At 41.8% G+C, this 21,806-nt stretch overlaps 1 protein-coding gene across 16 annotated transcripts in view; it reads left to right on the top strand.

The window, feature by feature from the left end:
- Nucleotides 1-9,412, top strand: part of INPP4A (inositol polyphosphate-4-phosphatase type I A) — a 142,222-nt gene extending 132,810 nt beyond the window's left edge. For all 16 annotated transcript variants that reach the window (XM_068395654.1, XM_068395658.1, XM_068395669.1 and 13 more), the window contains one exon: nt 6,366-9,412. In XM_068395654.1, the coding sequence (XP_068251755.1) occupies nt 6,366-6,498 (133 nt within the window). In that variant the 3' untranslated portion in view covers nt 6,499-9,412. The remainder of the gene's footprint in view (nt 1-6,365) is intronic.
- The last annotated feature ends 12,394 nt before the right edge of the window (nt 9,413-21,806 follow it).

Here is a 21,806-nt window from a genome sequence, read left to right as displayed (position 1 = left end):
CCTCACAGAGAGGATTCCCATACGCAAGCTGGATTACAGAATCACAGAATCGTCTTGTTTGGAAAGGACCTTTAAGATCATCGAGTCCAACCGTTAACCTAACACTACCAAGCCCACCACTAAACCGTGTTCCTAAGCACCACATCTACTCATCTTTTAAATACCTCCAGGGATGGGGACTGTAACCACTTCCCTGGGCAGCCTGTTCCACTGCTTGATGACCCTTTCCATGAAGAAATTTTTCCTAATATCCAGGCTAACCCTCCTCTGGCACAACTTGAGGCCATTTCCTCTCGTTCTATCACTTGTTATCTGGGAGAAGAGACTAACACCCTCCTCGCTACAACCTCCTTTCAGGTACTTGTAGACAGCAGTAAGGTCTCCCCTGAGCCTCCTTTTCTCCAGGCTAAACAACCCCAGTTCCCTCAGCCGCTCCTCATAAGTCTTGTTCTCTAGACCCTTCACCAGCTTTGTTGCTCTTCTCCAGACTCTCTCCAGCACCTCAGTGTCTTTCTTGTAGTGAGAGGCCCAAAACTGAACACGGTATTCGAGGTGCAGCCTCACCAGTGCCGAGTACAGGGGGACGATCACTTCCCTTGCCCTGCTGGCCACACTATTTCTGATTCAGGCCAGGATACTGTTGGCCTTCTTGGCCGCCTGGGCACACTGCTGGCTCATATTCAGCCGGCTGTCCACCAATACCCCCAGGTCCTTTTCCACCAGGCAGCTTTCCAACCACTCTTCCCCAAGCCTGTAGTGGTGCATGGGGGATTAGCAGGGAATTTGCTTGTTCTCTTTACCCTGGTCCTCTCCTAGAAGCAGTCTGCTGATGAATGTTTTGCTTTAAGACACTGTACAATTTGGTATATCTGGTATTTCCAAAAGGTGACTTCTCACCCCCTGGGTGGAAGCATCTACATGGGCCAACAGTGACAGGGAAAGCACTTTCCAGCTCTTGTCTCCATTCACACTGTATGTGTCTATGCGTATGTCCTTGTGTAACATTGAATAGCTTGGTACTAATTTTTAATGGTAGAGGTGTGGCATGTGATGTTCATAACATCATCTTGTCATTTTGAGCCTTTCTTCCTTCTTTCCCTCCCTCATTGTTTTACTTGCTTATCTATATCCTAAAACACTTTTCTTCCCCTAGACTATTCTGTTGAGCCTTTATCCACTGCTTTCCAGTCAACATTAGCTTTCCACTTACTGATTCTCCTGATTGCCCTCCCTCCCCCCTGCTACAAAGATAATTGGGACTTCTAGGCATCACAGACTCAATCTGCCCTTGTCCAGTGTAGGCACCAGGAGTGAAAACATATTTTGATCACCAATTTGGATGTGTTAATCCAGATCAGAAATACAGTTGTTTTACTTCCCTGCCCACCTAATTCCATTTGACTTGAAGTGTCGCCGGCATCTGAAGGCTATTTCTCTCTTTCACCACTTCCAAAGTATCTCTAATGTCTTCCAGGACATTGTCTGTTGTTTACTTAACGTTGCTACTCAACCAACAGGGTTATGTATCACCTTTGTGGATGGAGTGAGCGCACTTGTTCTAACAGGATCAGGCTCACAGGTTGCATTTAGTTGTTGCTTTGTGAACTAAAAATAGAGTTGGACTGCACAGGGCGTAAGGGTGATCCAAAATGAAACATCACACTACAAAGCCTCAGGTTACCTGAAGAGGTGTTCACCACTATAGGCCTTTGGTGCTCAAAGCAATGTAGGAAGCAGGGACATGATGAGGTGGGTTGTGCAGCATGTCTTGCCTTCACATGCATATATTGAGGCAGTTCAGAAACATGCATTTTGGAAAAGCATATTGATACACACTTGAATTCATGTTGAAGCAGGAAAATAAGTGGGTGGTTTGGGGTTTTTGTTTACATATTGAGCAGGTAGTTAAGAGGTTAAATTATTTCACTGCAGCCTACATGGAAAGATGTTTGAAAGGGTCAAATACTACAATGGTTATTCATGTTCAGCTTGCTTTTCAGAGCTCCACTTTGCAGCATGCGGAAGCATGGCAGAGCAGCATGGGATATTATTGCTTGGTAATCTGAAAGAATGAACATGGAAAACCATTTATGTTCAACCTACATGTGTTTTTTTCAGTAGACTACAGTACTTCTTTCTTATTTTTCTCTTTTATTCTCTTTCCCTCTCCTTATTTCTGTAATTGTGCTGATACATATTTTTGAGATGTTTTTCCACTCTTTCTTTACTTCATCTTCTGGTTTTGTTGTGCTTTCTTCCATGTTTTTTCGTTTTCTTGACCACCTTGTGTTGCCATCTCTTTTTATACATTCATTTGCATGTCCGTCTTCCTTTCTGTTTTATTTTCCCTCCTCCCAACCTTCTTCCTTTTCACAGCATTGGAACACGGGAGGTAGTCACCCAGAAGAACTTGAGTGGCTTGGTGCCCATCCGAGATTTCAGACTAGATCCCAGCCTCCTCTACTCTATTCCTTTACTTGCTCTCAGCCCCAATTTACTGATTGTGTGGCTGTTTCTGAGCATAGCATACCTGGTGGCCAGATTACGTTGCAAGTGAAGATAAGGTTAAAAAAAAAAAAAAAACACAACAAAAAAAGTGCTTAAATGTGTATTGCCACTTGGTACCTGCTGGACAAAGGAATGTGTCATAGCATTGTCTGCCAAGAATTATTATTATGCCTTACAATTTTACGTTTCTATTGTACTAAACTGTAAATATACATCAAATTATTTTATCAGAAAGAATTGTATTGAAACTTTAAATTATTGTTCTGCTTTCAGTGCTTGTAACATAGTCTGACATTGGCCTGTTACCTCGTTACTCTAGCCGGCCTGAAGATCTCTTACCAAATACAGTTTTGTGTTACTTGTTTCATGTATTCCAGAGAAAGGAACTCTGTCTGAAAAGAATTTGTATCTTTTTGTATATTTAAGGTGTGTGCTAATCTTGCCTTTCATTTTTACGAGGTATGAAGAGAAAAATAAAAATACGGGTGGGGTTTATAAGAAATTGTAAGAAATTTATTTAAAGATATAAACAAATTTCTACCTTCGTTTCAAAGCATAATATCCAAATTACATTGCTGAATGATTTGTGGAACGATAGTCTTGTTCCTTTCTCATGGTTAAGTATGTTCTAGTAGACTAGTGTACCCACTCAAAAAGCAACTTGCGGTGCACTGCACACAGAATTATTTCGTATTATTTGTAGATCTGCATATTGTAAGGTATTAAAGACATAAAGAGAATGACTTGTGGTTAGGAAGAGGATGTAATTGGCATTAGCCTGCTAATGATCCACTATCTGTTTCAGGTGCTCTGTTATAGAACTTATTCTGAAACAGGGTCGTTATCATCCTAGAAGTTAAAGATATTGGTCTTTAATATTTCAGGCAAGAAAAGGGAGGTATCAGTTAGCTCCTTTTGTAGGTGGGTTTGAGGTTTTCCATTGGGCTTTATTTTAATTACACTAGACTAAATATTACTGTTATTTCCATTTTTAAGTGTTGGACAGCTTTAATAAATTATGAAGTTATAGTGACTTAGAGATAAGCAAATGATGGTAAGTTAACATTTATTTAAGTGGTAAGAGTGGCTTACCTAGTTTAGTCATGCAGAATAATTGCAGATGAAATATGATCATCATTTACATATATCATCAAACTGGGAGAGGCCTATTTAAATGGAAAGATTTTGTTGATGCAGTGCTCCGGCAGAGCTTGTCAATAGCAATAGCTGATGAAAAAACCTAACCTCATTTAATGTAGTTTGTTAAATTCATGAAGGGATTTACTTCGCTTGGTGCCTGAGATGACAGAAAAACGGGCTTCTGAGGAGAACTATTCTAGTACTGTGACTTCTATTTTCTACTATTAACTCGCTCAAAAAAACATAGGTAGTTAAAGCTTTTAGTATCAATTTTAATGGAATTTGAAAGCTTCTGAGAGAGATAAGCTTAAAAAAAAAGAAAAAAGCACAGTTAAAATAAAAATTAGAATAAAATCCTAAATTTGGTAAATATTGTAACTAAAAAAAAAAAATGTGGTTATGTTTGTGTCTTCATGAAATCAGACTGTACAGTACACTATCTCCTAGTATTTTTCCTCACTGTTCTTCCAATTTTCTTTTTAAAAGAAAAAAACCGCAGAGACATAGATATATATTTTATATCTATATTTAAGCATGTATCCAATTTATTTTTAGTTGCAGTGAATTTAGGTAAATCCTTACTGCTGATAAGATTTAAAGTCATGGTATGATGGTACTGGACACATCCATGTCCTGTGCTGGTATCTAGTACCACTGTGTCTTTGTACAAATCATCTCTTCTTTCTGATGAACACCGGTTCATTTGCTATGGGTATCAAAACCATAGAATCATAGAATCATAGGATCGTTTTGGTTGGAAAGGACCGTTCAGATCATCCAGCTTTTTACAGAGTGAACAAATGTCAGGCTGGGCTGTGGCCTTGTTCATGCAAAGTGATGAGTATCACGGGTTCAGTCTAACAAGATGTGGAAGTAACTTTAGTAGATGTATCTCCACTGAACTCCCTGAGATTATTAATCTGTTTAATTAAAGTATGAAGGCTTTGCTCATGACTGTCATGAGGGTTGCAGTAAGACCACCCTTAAATTCATCTAGAATGAAAGCCTAGGCTTTTTGAAAACAATGTATTTTTTTTCTTTTTTTCTTAAACTTTGGTGGGGACGAGTTTTCGTCTGTTTTTCTTTTTTAGCTTGGTCTGTGCTTTCGTTCAGACATTCAGATTTAAAATGCTGTAGTACGTACTGCTTATGTGCCTCCAGCAGAAGAAACATGGCACATGAAATGGTGTGTGAAATAACATCTTTGTCACCATCTCTGTGGCCCACCTGTGCCATAGAGGGACATGTGCAATAACCAGATACAGTGGAATGAATTATGAACAGAATGATTAACTTTGGAGTGAAAATGCTCGTCTGGCATCCCATATATGCTATTTAAACTTACTATTTTTATTAGTACTCTTGAACTATAATTTGTGCAAATTTTTGATGAATACGTTTGACTGCAACAGCCTTTGAGGGGGGGGTCTGTAAAACACAAAACAGTGACATAAAAATAGTGTCATCACATTTGATCCGTTCTATAAAAGGCAGTCACAGAATGTGCTCCAGAGACAAATTTCAAACTTATCTAAACTGTTTCTTAGAGCAAAAAGTTTCGATGTTTTATGAAGTTAAACTAGGTGGTACATACAGAACACAGTTGCAGTCCGTTTAATTAACCAAAATTAGATGAACGGTGAGGTCGGTAAGAGCAGAGAGCTCTCAAACCGAACCAGAATCCAACCCCTCCTTTTGAATCAGATGACCACAGTTTACCTGGTAGATGCTGCAGCCATCTCCAAGAGAGGAATAATGTGCCATTTCCACCATAAGATGATGTACTGTACACTTTGCCATGAAGTTCTAGTATTAAATCACTGTTTAGGTTTCCATTCTCTATCAGGCAAAGACATTCTTCTGCAAGCCTACACTGATTTATAATATATGTTTAAAAGATAGTGCTTCCTCTTTGTATGTCTGGGTTTGGATATAATCAAAGGAACTCTGAAGTAAAGAAGCCTTATAACTGGAGTAGTTTTTTATTGTAGCACAGAACCTCTTTGTAGTGTGGGGCAGTTGCACCAAAACATTGGGCAAAAATTAAATTCTGCACAGCTTTGTTTCATTGGGGTGATGTCTGTCAATGCAGCGAATCGTTTTTGCACCCACACAAAGTTCCTGTTTCATGGTTAAGATGGGTTTTTTTAGACTGTATTGGTTTTCAAGTCAATTTATGCATGCAGAGATAACTGGAAAGTCACTATTTTTGTATCAGCTCTAATCTTTAAGTAAGTACTGATAATACTGACATACAGGGAACAACAAAATTACTTTAAAGCTCTTATTGAGAGATCAGCAGTTTTCCTTTTTCAGCTTAATATACTAATAAATTAGCAGAACTTGTAAGCAATTGTAAGCAATCTCTTGGGAGCCCTTGTGCAATGAAGCGGCATGTGAACTCCACAACAGTGTACCCTGAAATACATGAAACCGTCGTGAAAGAACTTTTTCAGTAGGTGCACTGCTGCTTTTTAGAAATGCAAAACTAGCAATCAGACATAGCATGTGTCCATTCTGTGTGCTTCTTACTAGCATTGTATGATGAGTCATCATTTTTAGTATTTGCAGTAGCAAATTAATTAAACGCTCATTAAATATAACCAACTTTTTGTTAATGCTATAAAATAACCAGTTCATTTCATCTTAGTTTAAGTCTTTTTTTTTTTTTTCCTTTTTACTGCTGTCATTTTTTTGTGCTTGTTTTTTTTCCCCAGTGAGGGTTGTCGGCGAGAAAATACAATGAAGAATGTTGGATGTCGCAAGTATGCATTTAATTCCCTGCAACTGAAGGCTTTCCCAAAGTATTACAGGCCTCCAGAAGGAACTTATGGAAAAGTTGAAACATAAGCATACTATGTCCTTTAATTGCTGTTCCATTAAAACATGTGGATACACTCTAGATTAATACATGATTTTGTCATCCAGAAGAGAGAACTAACCTTTTTGTACGTTTCCCTAGGTTATACAGAGCATGTTACTTACGGAATTGGAATCTATAGTAACAATTATCCTGACACCTTAGCTTGAGAATAGTGTGATGACTCTCTGCCCATTTAAATAGCCTTCAGTGTATGTAAGATGAACAGATATTGTGCTACTTAATAATTACCTGTATGCAAATAGCTAGGTACCTCCTGGATGGGCAAGGACTCTAGGAACGGCCTTTAGGCAGCTGTTTCACATAACATCTTTTTATACTGAGTTGACTTGAGATTGAGCTTTTCATAAACTTTTTAAAACTGAGAGTAAAACTCTAAAGTTGTAAATAAAAAGGGATTGGATCCTAGACAGTCTAATAACTGTAGAATGCATTGTTACAATCAAGAAACAGAAGTTTAACTTTTAAAAAGAAATCAGCACAATAAAAGCCAGGAGTATAAATTGTTTTACTGTATATAGGATGCCATCTTCATGTATGAAATTAAAAATACATAAAAGGCCAGGCATGTGAGGTCTAGTTTCTAGTTCTGTCCAAATAAAACAAATTCCTGTCGTCTTCGGCAGATAAGGACTTGGGCACACATCTGAACTGATTTTAAAAAATGTTTCAAAAACATAATGATGCTTAACCATTAATGCCAGCAACAGTTCCCCCTGCCCTTCCCTGCTGTAAGCCAAGTGCAACAAACAAGTTGCTAATGTTGCACGTGACATGTTCAGCATGTTCCATGGTATTGTATATTAACTAATACATTTTTACCCGTGTCTTTTTATATCACTTCTGGATTGTAAGCATTAGTATCTCGGGGGGTTACATTTTTTGGTTTAGTGTTTGATTTTTTTTTCCCATATCGATCTTGTATGTCAATACAAAAATGCTCCAAGTGCCCAACGCAGCCCCGTTACTCCATAACCAAAATTGGTTTCTGTTTACCTTTGCATTTCACCTGGACAGATGTTCAGAATCCTGGGGAGGGAAGTATGACTTTTGAGAGTACTTCTGAGGAAGGTAGCGATGCCCCATGTTGATAGAAAGGAACTGCTCATGTGCTACTGCTAATGTGCAAGAACCTCAGATGTGTTCTATCTTATGATTAAGGTGATCAGTTTGATAGCATTGGATAAAAAATGTTCAACAGATCTCCTCGGAAATAATCTCCCAACGAATGCCTTTGAAGCTAAGATACCTTTTTAAAAAGCAGCTAAACATTACTTTCCAAATTTTAACAGGATTAAGCAATCTCTATCTAGCTTCCTTCAGCACGCTGTGCCCTTTCCTTCTTGGTTTCTAAGGAGGTAAACTTTAGAATAGAAAAATCTGCTCATTTATTCTTGTGAGAGTTGCAACAGCCAGGTAAGTATATGGCTGTTTTCTGATTTCTTTCTCCCTCTCACTGATGTTTGTCTGTGCTGTCACTGCTCTATCAATCAGCCATGTTCATTCTGCTCCCATGTAGCTTTGGGGGTTCCAGGTCTAGCAGTTTTTGCATTTTGCTTTTTTGCAGTTTAACACTGAGCAGCGTGTCACAAGGCCAGGTTGGAGAGTTCTGCTGAACTAGGCTGTTGTTGTTCTTTCAGTCTCTCTAGGATAACAAAGCACTGAATTCTGTGCGAATTCGATGTATCGTAGTACCTATCCCAGGCCTGAGCTAATCACCTACAGCAGAACAGTCCCTTGGAAACTTCACAAACCCTGTTCACCAATTAATAAATCGGTGTTGATTTTATTTTATTGCTAATATGTAAACAAATGTATGGTGAGAACCTTTTCAATGGGATCTCTTTAAACATGTTAGTCCATTAGTTCTGCTCAGCCTTCAGTCCCTGGCCCGTTATTAAATGCTACATTTATTTTTATATAAACTGTACTCTTTATATCCCTTAGTTTTTATGAGTTGATAATTTTATTTTGTATATTTCAAACATAGTTAATTATATTTTAAGACCTGTATTGTTACACTAAAAATCTTCCAATGTTCAGCTCCAGAAGAAAATAACGAGGGGTCTATTGTAACAATTAGCAGAGCCACTCTTTTAGACCGTGGCCAACAATCATTAGATCTACTCTAGAGTTTAGCGATCTGTTATTTATTTTGTATACCAATGTAATCAGAAAAAGTTCCTAAATTTTGTATGTGCATGGTTTTTGCTCCCCTTCTTAAAGTGGTGGAATACCGGTCTCAAGTACTGCATTATTTTGTTTAAAATATTCTAATTTCAGTACGCTTACATGTAAAACATTGTTGTCCAGCTGACATTTTATATATATACGCCATTGTCAGTACATGCGCAGTGAGGGGCTTGTTTAAAGGCGTAGTGAACAGTACGATCTCGAGGAGTTCATCAAAAAAGAAAAACTGTGAAACTTGAAGTCCACATAAGACGCTTCACAAGGGTGGAGTAAGCTTTTCTGTTGCACAGGAGAGACGAATTTAAGGATTACTGTAAAATGAAGTTCTGTCTAATGTTCTTTTTTTGAGTACATTTTTTTAAATTATAAAACATACAAAGGTAAAAAAAGAAAACTGTTGCCAAGTATGTTCTGTGTATGTTCTGTGAAAGTACCTACAGCACAGTTGCCTTTTGTTTCATTTATACATGTAAAATTATTGTATAATACAACACTGTTTTGTCCCAACACAACTGTATTTACCAAGCTTTGTGCATTGGAATATTTTTATTTATTTGGGTTCGGGCAGTATTAATATATCATAAACATATGGCTACTGTTTTATATATTCTACTTCATCCAATCCACGTATGCTGTAAATGTGCTAGTCTTTAGGATGAAAACCAATAAAGAACTGACAAGAATAACAAATGGTGCCTTACTTTTAATGAGTTTGTGGTAAATTAAAATCAACACTTTCAGGTTCCTTGACATGCTTTATCTGTTGGAGAATATATTAACCTAATTTGTGTATGGAGATATTTTACACAGATGCACAAGTCAGGAAGTAGTTACTCCTAAACCCTGCTAAAGCCCAGCTGCTATCAACTTTCCATAGTGAAGTCAGGCACCAGTTGGTCCCACACGCTGATCATTCAGCAGCAACAGTTAAAGAAATAAGCAGTATGAGGGGTTTTTTTTCTAATTTTATATTCTTTCTCCATGAATCTTCTATAAGACCTTCCTGAGCTTCATTCTGTGTTTTGCACTTTTCCTTCCATTAATAGAATTCCTTCTCTGCTCTTGCTTCCCCTTCAGCCAACTCGTCCCTCCAGCAGCTTTAGTAGTTGTGCTACTTTTCAGCAGGGGTAGGTTGTCATCGTTGATTGTCATTTTGATTTCAGATTAAATAAATTTTATATAATAGTGTAACAGACGATAATCCAGAGCATTCTGATTTCTGTGAAAGATGAAGAATAGGACATAAAATGTCATGCTGCTGTCACTGGATGTTTGAGAACTGCCAAATACAATTTTATTTGTGTGAAAGAGGACTGAGGGCCACAGGTAGGGCTCAACGAATGAGTTGTTTTTCTTGTTACACAGAAAGAAAAACAGTACCAGGAAAAAAACTATGCTGCTTTCATTCAGAAGGCAGAAAAAGAAGATGCTTGACAGGTGGGAATTCCTAAATTGTGAATGCAAAATCACATATGCGTACATATGCGTATATATGCGTATCTGTATTTCAAAATTGTTAAGTTGGTGGAAAAAAAGTATCTACCAGTGTTCTTGCTGATCTAAAAAGGTGAGGTGTTTAAAAGATGGTTGAAAGTTTAATATCTTTGAAAGGCATTCTGAGCTATTAGAGAAATTGTCACTTGTTTGAAGTTGATGTATGCGTCTCCATAAAGATTTCTCTATTCAAAACCCAAGAGGAAGTTTTAATAGATGCAACACAAAAAATGCGTGAGATAATAGAAAACCAAGAAGAATGCAACAAAAAATAGAAAACCACTTTGGTTTAAACCAGAAAAAGAGTCCTCATCAGAAGAAACTTTAGGTAATTTTGGTGACCAAGAGTAAGCTTTTTCAGCATTTTTCAGTTTGTGAATTCCTAAACATTTCTAAGACCCACCTCAGAAATTTTTGATCTATATATTGTTGCCGACTGTGTATGGGTTTGTTTAAAATAGCTCTCCCTAAAGAATGACAAGACTTTCAGGCTATGAATGGGAAAGCTTAACTCAACAGCAACCTTTTTCTCACATTATTTTAAATGTCGGGCAAATTTTCTGCTCTGATTGATGAAATATTTTGCCCGTTGCAGCTGACTGCCTTTGGCAGCGTGATGGTGCCATATAGAGCTGTGTCCTACTTTCTTCAGCAGTGTCCAACGTGGTCAGTTGATGGCATGAAAACACAGTTTTTAAGAGCTTGGTATCCCTGCTAAGCATCCCATTTATTTCTTAAGTCTTGCCAATATTAAGTTGTATGTTATTTGCCAGTCTGATCTTATAATTTCTGATGTTTTCTGTATTCTGCACAGACTTGAGCATCAAGAAGTTCTTATTTTTTTGGCTGTTGTATTGGTGCACATACCCTAAGTATTCTGAATGTAAAGTTCTGCAAAATGGTATTTTACAGATTTTACAGCATAAGGAACATACTGTACGTCCCCTAATGTAATTTATTGTAAAGTTTTGGTCCTTGCAGTCAAAATACGTGAGATAATGTGCTGTTATTTACTTATGTGGATCATTTTGTACCTAGCCCCAGATCACTAGGCTTGTTAACTGTTCCTGAGGGAGCAGAGTGGAGGAGCCTTCCCAGTGCCTTCCACAGCTGTAACCCCAGACTAGATGACTTGGCCTGGAGTCAGTCATTGCCCATCATGATCACTTAATTGCTCATGAAGTTTAAAAGTTAAAAGAAGAGAGATTACAATGGCCACTAGGAAAGACATCATCTGGAATATGAATGGACTACACTGTGGCTGAAATCAGTGATCTGGGGTGGGAATGATTTTGTTTGCTCAGTGCTCCCATGAGGGTCATCAGAAACCTTTTCTGCTGAAACTACACAGGGGTTCCTGGCAAAAACATTTGGGAGGGAGTTTGGATGTGCGTCCCAATTGGATGGTAGGGGAAAAAGGGGGAGAAGTTTTAGAAAATTATCTATCATCTAATTTAAAATTAAAGTTTTAATGATAAGGAATATAGAAGTGGAATATAAAGCAGTTAGTTATCCACAGGACCTCCAGATCATCCTTGATTCTGGTAACTACGATGTATACTTAATTGCTTCAGTCTGCTACTTCACACAAGCTCATAAAGCTTTTTCAATGCACACATCAAAGCTTCAATAAAAATCTTACTGCTGCCTAGGCCCTACATGAGCTGTGCTTACATACCAGTGTGATGCAGAGAAAAACTGCCCAACTCTTGTGACTTAAATCAAGTCAGGATGGATGCAGTTCATCCATTTATTCAAGATGTCATTAGCCAGTGATTGGTGCATAACAAGAGTAAGTTCCTCTCTGCTCCACTCTCGTGAGACCCCACCTAGAGTACTGCATCCAGCTCTGGGGCCCCCAACATAAGAAGGACATGGAACTGTTGGAGTGAGTCCAGAGGAGGGTCATGATGATCAGGGGGCTGGAGCACCTCTCCTATGAAGACAGGCTGAGAGAGTTGGGGCTGTTCAGCCTGGAGAAGAGAAGGCTCCGGGGAGACCTTAGAGCAGCCTTCCAGTACTTGAAGGGGGCCTACAGGAAAGCGGGAGAGGGGCTTTTTACAAGGGCAAGTAGTGACAGGATGAGGGGGAATGGTTTTAAACTGAAAGAGGGTAGATTTAGATTAGATATTAGGAAGAAATTCTTTCCTGTGAGGGTGGTGAGACACTGGAACAGGTTGCCCAGAGAAGTTGTGGCTGCCCCCTCCCTGGCAGTGTTCAAGGCCAGGTAGGATGGGGCTTTGAGCAACCTGGTCTAGTGGAAAGGTGTCCCTGCTCGTGTCAGGGGGGTTGGTACTAGATGATCTTTAAGGTCCCTTCCCCACAAAAGTTCTATGATTCTATGAAATACCCCTCTGGACTGCGGTGGTGGTCAGTAGAGCCAATGAAGGGGCCCGTGGCAGTGGCTGCAGTCTTCCTTTTGGGGAGGAAAGCAGTGAGGGAGGCCACTGGGGAAGGTGCAGCCCGGATGATCCCTTTGGACGGCTGTTGTAGAGCCCTCACGGTATGTGCCCACGTGGTCGGTTTTGCCACACCAAGTTACCATTCCTCATAAGCAAGGGCTGCTCGTCGGTGTGGACTGTCTCCTCTCCCCAGTCCATTGCATCTGTTTTAGAAACATGGTATTACTGTGATATGTTTTAATCCAATAGGCTCAAGAACCCTGTTGTAGTGTTTCATAGATCCTGTGCTTTAATGAAACTTTCTAGAAATCGGGTAACTGCTTGTCTTTTAGATTTCTATTGACTTGGCATATTGGTGACACTCACAATTTCCATTTTGAAATAGAGGCAAGGTGATCTTGAGAGTTCATAAAATATTGTAGCAATAAAACATGTTTATTTTAAGGAAAAATATCTAAGTGCTTTTAATATTTGATGACAAATGGCTTGAACTGTAGCCATGTCTTGAAATACTGCTGTTCGCAAATAGTGCAGGTTTGAGAAGACCTGAAAAGCAAGGCTTCAATAGTTCACTCTTTTGTAGGTAATTCAAGACAGTTATTAAATTGCCACTGATGGATGTTGGTATTGTGCAGATGATGGCTCTGGCATCTAACATTGAAAGCCTGGAGATTGCCTGCTGTTACAGAAATGCTGTGTTTGAAAACGTCTGTAAAAATGCCCTTCGTGTTACAGGTTTGTAACAAACACGAGGTGATCTAGCCTAGATATGTAAGAGACATCCATCAGATCTTGAATAGCATTGGTTTGCTATAATGGGGGTACAGTCATTCTGATGTGTTTTTTCCTATAAACTCTTTCTGACCTCAGAACTTTCTGATTCGGGGTTACTCCTGCCCCATTTTGTTCCTCTAACCATTGCATGTTCTTCGTGTTGCATTTTGACCAAATTTCCCATAAACTTGACAGGACTTGCAGTTACAGTACATCAAGTTATATTTTCAATCAACTTTAAGTTGTATGAGAGTGTGGGTATTCCTTGAAATGCTGTGGCAGTATCCACAACTTAATGTCTGTAGGCAAATGGCTGAAGATGAGTTATCTTTCACTTTTCTCAGTTCCTGGTCAGATTTAGAATGCTTTCATGACACATCTAGATCTTCCAAAAAAGTGAACTTTCTGTGTGAAAAATAAGGCTTTGCAATGCCTATGTGGGAGTAGTCTCTGGGGGTAAATATCTCTGCAACACCACTGTGAGACATGGTTCATGGCAGGAGCTAGAATAGAGCTTACTGAGAAATACCAACCAGTAGAAGTATTGAATTATTGAGTTGAAATATTGCAGTGCTGCTAAAAATTCCAGATGAATTTTTCCAGCTTATCTTCCTTTGTCCCAGCCCCTTTCCTCTAAGAAGGTTCATCAGCTCAGCAGTAATTCAGAAAAAGCAGGCGTACTCCCTCATCTGCCGGGGCAGAGTGGGCACCACACAGCTTGTGGGAGGTCAGGGTGCGGGAGCAGCCTGTGGTGTAGAGCAAAGCAGCCTGGTGCAGCCGATTGGCAGCTGCTTCTCAAGGCACTGGTTGAATCTACCAAGTCACCATGAAAAGCAGCATCCCCTTAGCTGTGTGTTTCCATGGCAGCAATGTCAAAGGGCTGCCTGCAGAGCTGACTGAAACTCTTAACCCCAGGAGCTGATGCAAAGAGAAGGTGTGGGATTTGTTTTCCCCCTGCGTCAGGCTAGTGTGACTCAGCTCCAGGTGTTTGTACCTCTGCACTTGAGAACGCTTGTCTTAAGATGCTCTGCAAAGCGCAGGGAAATGAGAACTATGAGAGCTTATCATGGGGAAGAGGAAGACACTTCAAAGGAGGGTGGAAGATTTGTTTCTCCTGCGTCCTTCCTTCATGAGCAAAAAAGGAAAATGGACAATGTTTGGTTTTACTGTGTGTATCTAAATTGGTTCTGTACTGTAACGTGGGCTGACTCAGCACGCAAAAATCCATGTTTATCCTCAGCTGTGTGGTGGTTCTGCAGTGAGTTCCACATTACAGATACTGTCTCCGATGCTGCCATCAGCAAAGCTTTGCGAGAGCCGCTTTGACTAAATCTGCAAAGGACACTTGTGTCACGGTTTAAAGCTGGGCCGGCTATTAAACCTATGGCAGATGCTCATTATATAACAGCCCATTATACCGTTCAATTTTCCCAGATGCTGGTGCATGATAGGGGATGTGATATACCCATTCGATGCCATGCTCTTTGGCCCAGTTATCTATGAGACTGTTTTTGAAATGAGTACCATTGTCCAACTCAATTCTCTCTGGTGTGCCATGTCGCCACAAGATTTGCTTTTCAAGGCCCGGAATAGTGTTCCGGGCAGTGGCATGGGGCACAGAGTATGTTTCCAGCCATCCGGTGGTCGCCTCCACCATGGTAAGCACATAACGTTTACCCTGGCGGGTTTGAGGGAGTGTGATATAGTCAATTTGCCAGGCCTCCCCATATTTATATTTCAACCACCGCCCCCATACCACAGAGGTTTTAACCGTTTGGCTTGCTTAATTGCGGCGCATGTTTCACAATCATGGATAACCTGTGCAATAGAGTCCATAGTTAAGTCCACCCCTCGGTCACGAGCCCATCTGTATGTTGCATCTCTCCCTTGATGACCTGAAGTGTCATGAGCCCACCAAGCTAAAAATAGTTCACCTTTATGTTCCCAGTCCAAATCTATTTGGAACACTTTAGCAGCCTGATCTGCTTGTTGGTTGTTTCGATGTTCCTCAGTTGCCCGACTTTTAGGTACGTGAGCATCTACATGACGTACCTTCACGACTAGTTTCTCTAGCCGAGCAGCAATATCTTGCCACGGTTCAGCAGCCCAAATAGGTTTACCTTTACGCTGCCAGTTGCTTCGCTTCCACTGCTTTAACCACCCCCACAAGGCATTTGCTACCATCCATGAGTCAGTATAAAGATACAGCCTTGGCCACTTTTCTCGTTCAGCAATGTCTAAAGCCAGCTGGATGGCTTTTACCTCTGCGAATTGACTCGATTCACCTTGTCCTTCTGTGGCTTCTGTGACTTGTCGTATAGGACTCCATACTGCAGCTTTCCACTTCCGATGCTTTCCTACAAGACGGCAGGATCCATCGGTGAACAGGGCATACTGCTTCTCATCCTCTGGTAGTTCATTATACGGTGGGGCTTCTTCAGCACGTATCACCTCCTTTTCTGGTGGCATTCCGAAATCTTTGCCTTCTGTCCAGTCCATGATCACTTCTAAGATTCCTGGGCGATTAGGGTTTCCTATTCGAGCCCTCTGTGTAATTAATGCAATCCATTTACTCCATGTAGCATCAGTTGCATGATGAGTAGTAGGAACCTTACCCTTGAACATCCAGCCTAGTACTGGTAATCGGGATGCCAGGAGAAGCTGTGCTTCAGTACCGATTACCTCTGAGACAGCTCTAACTCCTTCATATGCTGCCAGTATCTCTTTTTCAGTTGGGGTGTAATTGGCCTCAGAGCCCTTGTATCCTCGACTCCAAAATCCTAGGGGTCGACCTCGAGTCTCCCCTGGTACTTTCTGCCAGAGGCTCCAGGTAGGACCATTGTCCCCAGCTGAGATGTAGAGCACATTTTTAACATCTTGTCCCATACGGACTGGTCCAAGGGCTACTGCATGCACAATTTCTTGTTTAATCTGTTCAAAAGCCTGTTGTTGTTCAGGGCCCCACTGAAAATCATTTTTCTTTCTGGTCACCTGATAAAGAGGGCGTGCAGTCTGGCTGTAATCTGGAATATGCATTCTCCAGAAACCCACAACGCCTAAGAAGGCTTGTGTTTCCTTTTTGTTAGTTGGTGGGGACATAGCTGTTATTTTGTTGATCACCTCTATCGGGATCTGGCGACGCCCATCTTGCCGTTTAATCCCTAAAAACTGGATCTCCCGGGCAGGTCCCTTGACCTTGCCTCTTTTTATGGCAAAACCAGCTTGCAGAAGAATTTGAATTATTTTCTCCCCTTTGTCAAAAACTTCTGCTGCTGTATCACCCCATACAATGATATCATCAATGTATTGCAAGTGTTCTGGAGCTCCACCCTTTTCTAGTGCAGTCTGGATCAGTCCGTGGCAAATAGTAGGACTGTGTTTCCACCCCTGGGGCAGTCGATTCCAGGTGTACTGGATACCTCTCCAGGTAAAAGCAAACTGTGGCCTGCACTTTGGTGCCAAGGGAATAGAGAAAAATGCATTAGCAATGTCTGTGGTGGCATACCACTTGTCTGCCTTTGACTCCAGTTCGTATTGAAGTTCTAGCATGTCTGGCACGGCAGCACTCAGCGGTGGCGTAACTTCATTTAGGCCACGATAGTCCACAGTTAATCTCCATTCTCCATTAGACTTTCACACTGGCCATATAGGACTATTAAAGGGTGAGCGAGTCTTGCTAATCACTCCTTGATTTTCTAATTGTCTAATCAGTTTATGAATGGGGATCAGGGAGTCTCGATTGGTGCGATATTGTCGTCGGTGCACCGTGGCAGTAGCAATTGGCACCTGTTGTTCTTCAACTTTCAGCAACCCCACAACAGAAGGATCCTCTGAGAGGCCAGGCAAGGTAGACAGCTGTTTAATGTCCTCAGTCTCTACAGCTGCTACACCAAAGGCCCATCTATATCCTTTTGGGTCCTTAAAATACCCTTTCTTAAGGTAGTCTATGCCAAGGATGCATGGAGCATCTGGACCAGTCACAATGGGGTGCTTTTTCCATTCATTTTCAGTTAGGCTCACTTCGGCCTCCAATACAGATAACTCTTGAGATCCCCCTGTTATTCCCGAAATACTGACAGATTCTGTCCCTTTATGATTCGATGGCATGAGGGTGCACTGTGCACCGACGACAATATCGCACCAATCGAGACTAGGCCCGGCTAGCTCAGTCGGTAGAGTGATGGGACTCTTAATCCCAGGGTCGTGGATTCGAGCCCCACGTTGGGCGCCAATAAATCTGTCACGGTTTAAAGCTGGGCTGGCTATTAAACCTATGGCAGATGCTCTCTGTTAACCCTCCCCCCCCCCCAGAAAAGGGAAAGGGAAAAGGGAGAGAGGCTTCCGGGTTGGAAAGTTAAAACAGTTTTAATAAACTATAATAATGAAAAAGAGTATAATAACAATAATAGAAATAATCGAATATATACAAATATATATACAAAACCAAGATTGAGCTCCTCTGAAGTCAGCCACGTCACCACCGGCACTGCAGGGCAGGCTCCGGGAAGGCCCAGGCTGGGCCTAGCGATGGTCGAGAGCTGGATTCAGGAATGCACGGATCGGGATCGGGGGCAGTAGGAAAACAGACGGAGTCCTCCTTGGACACCGGCCATAGCAGAAAGAGAGCGAGACCCTCGTGATCCCCACGCTTTATACTGAGAATGACGTGTATGGGATGGAATAGCCTCGTTGATCAATTTTGGGTCACCTGCCCTGTCCGCTCCCCCCTGCAGCTGCGACCCCGCTTCGGCTCTTCACTCGTAAGCAGTGAGGAATTGAGCAGTGACCTTGGTTTCTCTCAAGAACAAGTACAGCAAGAGCCTTTCTGCACAACATCCCTACCGGTGCCTCAGTGATAACTACAAACTTCGAGCGTTATCAGTCCTGGAAGCAGACACTGTCTGCAAAAACATGCAGTTAGTTTCAGAAAGTGCAGTTACTTAGAGGAGACTTAGCTGAAAGTAAAAATCACTGAAAGGAAAATCGGCCTGGTTTAGGCCAAACCAGGACACTTGTCACCCATGGCTTGCCTAACGTGTAAGTATCTTTGTTGCCCGATGTGGTACTGAGCTTCCTGAGGCTTTCTGTATTGGGAACTGCTAATGAGGAAGAGTTTATCATTGAGCCTCACCTCGGCCTGGACTTCCTTCTCCCACCCCACTGCTGGGAGAAGAGACAGGGCTTTGTGCCTCCAGCCTCGCAGGTACAGGCACAGCCTTACCCCAGCTGCATTTGTCACACCCAGTGAAGTAACACAGCTTGTGGACAAGGGCCTCATTTGCTGCCTGCACCCTCTGCTCTCCGTGTCTTTGCAGCCCTGAGGAACCCAGTCACCAGCATGTGCTGCTCTTCCCTCCAGATCCTTCTTGCGGCTCCACCGCACCAGCTGGTTGCACAGGGTGCTGGGAGCTGAGCTCTTCTTCTTTTTTCCCTTCTGTGCCTCTCTCTCCCTTTCTCCCAGTCATCCACGGAAGACAACTCCAAAAGCACCAGATGGCTTTTTCAGTGCATGAGTTGTTATACAGCGTGGCCCTTTCCAGTAAGGCGGTGAAGCGCTGGTTTTGGTTGTGGGGATTTTGCTGAGTGGAGAGATGGGAAAGTGATTTCTCATCTCTCCAGGAGGGATTGTCACTAAGGCCGAGTGCCATGGGGCATTTCCAGGCACTAACTTGTTTACTGGAGTGAAGTTAACCTAGGTTAGCTACCTGTCTTTCACATTTTGGGGTGAATGCAAGAAGCAGCCTCTTATTTGTAATGCCACAGCCCAAATGTTCCCCAGGTACAGGGTTCTCGCAGTTAGGCTTACATTTTGTGAGCTGTGCCGTCCTGCTGGTGTTTTCTCTGCTCTGGGAACGCTCGTACTGCTGGGGATCCCAGGGGCCAAGAAATGCTCGTTTTCTGGGTCCTGCTTGTGCTTGGGCAGGCACAGAAGTAGTTCTAGGTGTCCTGAGAATTAATTAAACACACAGTTAATAGGTAAGACTGGGCGGCCTGCTAGATTCAAGGCTTACCAACCTAAATTAGAAATCCCAAAACATCTGTAGTTGGTCATAGGAAAAAAACAGCCCAGCCTCATGTTCTGTCTTTGACCGTGGCTTCTACCTTATAACTGTGAAAGGACAGAAGAAACACAGCGTAGGATTTCCAAGTGTTAGTTGTACAATTTTTTTCATGACTTGCATTTTCGGCAGCATCTGTGTCAAAAGTGTTCGCCCTGAACCGATTTATATAGTGCCATTGTGGTACTTCCCATTGTGTCGCATCGACTCTACTCCCCCTTCTTTGGGTATTCATTTCTTTATTTCTTTTTGGTCTTTCATCATTTGAGTCCTCAGAGGATGAGGATTATGAGATGTATGCAGGTTGTGCATGGAGTACCTGAATTAACCTGTAATATGAGTTTGTCTTTATGGTGGAGGTAGGTAGTTAACTAGAAAGTTTGTGGCTTGTCAACAAACTGTAGCTGGTTGGTTTTTTTTGCATTTTACTGATACATTCCTGTCTACTGTCAGAATATGGATCTAGATAGACAGTAATCTGATTGTTCTTCTTGTTTTCATTGTGTAAATCAAGATTGACAGTTATTAAAGAATACAGAACTGTTGAATAGTGTTACTAAAAAAGTGAGCAGCTTTTCCCAAGGAAGGAAAACTTTTGAACTCATGGTAGTTTCAAAAGACTGAGAGAAGCCAGCTGCTGTTCTGGTCCCACCACTTCCTCTGCCAACACGATGAAAGATTCGGTGGCAGCCCAAAGTCTGTGTTTGTCAAGACTGAGAAGCACCATGTGAGGGCATGCAGGGGTGGTGCAGGGTCATCCACGGTGCTAACACTGGAGTGCCACTTCAGTGTCTCGCAGGTGCAGGGCACTGTGTCAATGCTGTTGGTTGGTTGTCGGAGAGCTAAGACTGGAGTCAGGGCTAAAAAAGAGTAGAAAAGCGGTACTTAGAAGGGTAGAAGCTTTGAAGGCACTTAGACCTAGGGTGGGTTTTCTTTAAAACATTTACTCTTTTCTTTAATCAATATTTATTCATGAATCTTGATATGCAGGTGACCTGTGGTGACCTGAGTTCTGCACAGGAGAAGCATGGGGCTCAGTTGGATGTCAGTAAGAAAGGCCCTACAGCACATATAGTGTAATAACATTGCCATTTTAATAAGGTAGAATAAAAAGAGGGATATAGATAGTGAATAAATCTCATGTCCTGTCAGGTGCTGGGAACCCTGCTTTCATGCAGCACAGGAGAGACCCCAATGGATTTCCATGGCGAGCTGTGCAGATCTCATGTCCTTGGGGAGGTTCAGTCCCCTCCTGCAGCGTGGTTCCTGTTGTCTTGCATAAGGACCAAACCCATCTGTCTCCTCCTGACAGGTAGGAGTGTCCTGCCCTCTCTTTTGTGATGTTCACCAGAGCGCAGCACCGGTGGGCACGGGGCATTCCAGCGCGTCCCCTTACAATGCTGCATATGTGCAGTTATACAGCAGTTACTCGTGCTAACCCATGGGCTTCTCAAGCCTGAAGTAGGAGGCCCAGCAGGGCAGCCATGGCTTGCCCAAGGTCACTAACTCCTCAGATACAACTTGTTCTGCAAATCTCCCAATACAACCTGGAAGAGAGCAGGGCTGTGGCAGGGCTTTGATACTGAAACTAGTTAGTGGGACAGAACAAACAATAAGAACTGGAATACTCAAAGGGGAGAGAATGCGGAGTCCTGGAAAAAAAGCTCAGCAAAGGCCTTTCACAAGGATAAAGTGGACTGAAAGATTGGGGTGGGGGCGGGGAGAGCAAAAACCAGTGCGTTGGGGATTTGAACAAAAATGCAAAATAACTCAATGAAATTCCTCAAGTAGGGATGAAGAAACGAGTTGTAAAAAAGTTCTGTGCGATTTGGAGGAGCTGAGTGTCTTGAACCTGTACAGAACATCACAGGTTAAAAGGATTCAGTATTGGGGAAATAATTTTGGTAGGTGAGCAGATACAGAAGAAAAGATACTGAAGGCATGTAGAAAGGGAAAGAAAGAAAAGTGGTTCATTTGTAGATAGTTTGATGAAAGAAATATTAAAATAAATATAGGAAATAAATAGTTTGGTTGCATTACGCTTGTCTGGCATGTTGTGATGCTATGCTTGAAGGGAAGTAAAAGCCTGGTCTGACTAACAGGGTGCCCCGATTTGTGGACTTTCACCACTGAACTGTAAGAACTTTCCAGTTCCTCTTGCTTTAGGATTTTTGGCACATTACTGTCGAGGAATGATAGCTGTATAGACTGGTGGTAGGGAGAGTAGTGTCAATTTTCCCAGTGTACAACTTGTGAAAGCAAAATGCTACGACTATAGCTGAGATTTTTTTTTTTTTTTTTCAGGGTTTCAGGGAAAGATCATAGAGGAAATTTTAAGGCGAGCTGGCACTGCTG

The sequence above is a fragment of the Nyctibius grandis genome, chromosome 2 (assembly GCF_013368605.1).
Source record: "Nyctibius grandis isolate bNycGra1 chromosome 2, bNycGra1.pri, whole genome shotgun sequence".
In the NCBI taxonomy this organism is placed as follows: domain Eukaryota; kingdom Metazoa; phylum Chordata; class Aves; order Nyctibiiformes; family Nyctibiidae; genus Nyctibius; species Nyctibius grandis.
This window is presented reverse-complemented; position numbering and strand designations above follow the sequence as displayed.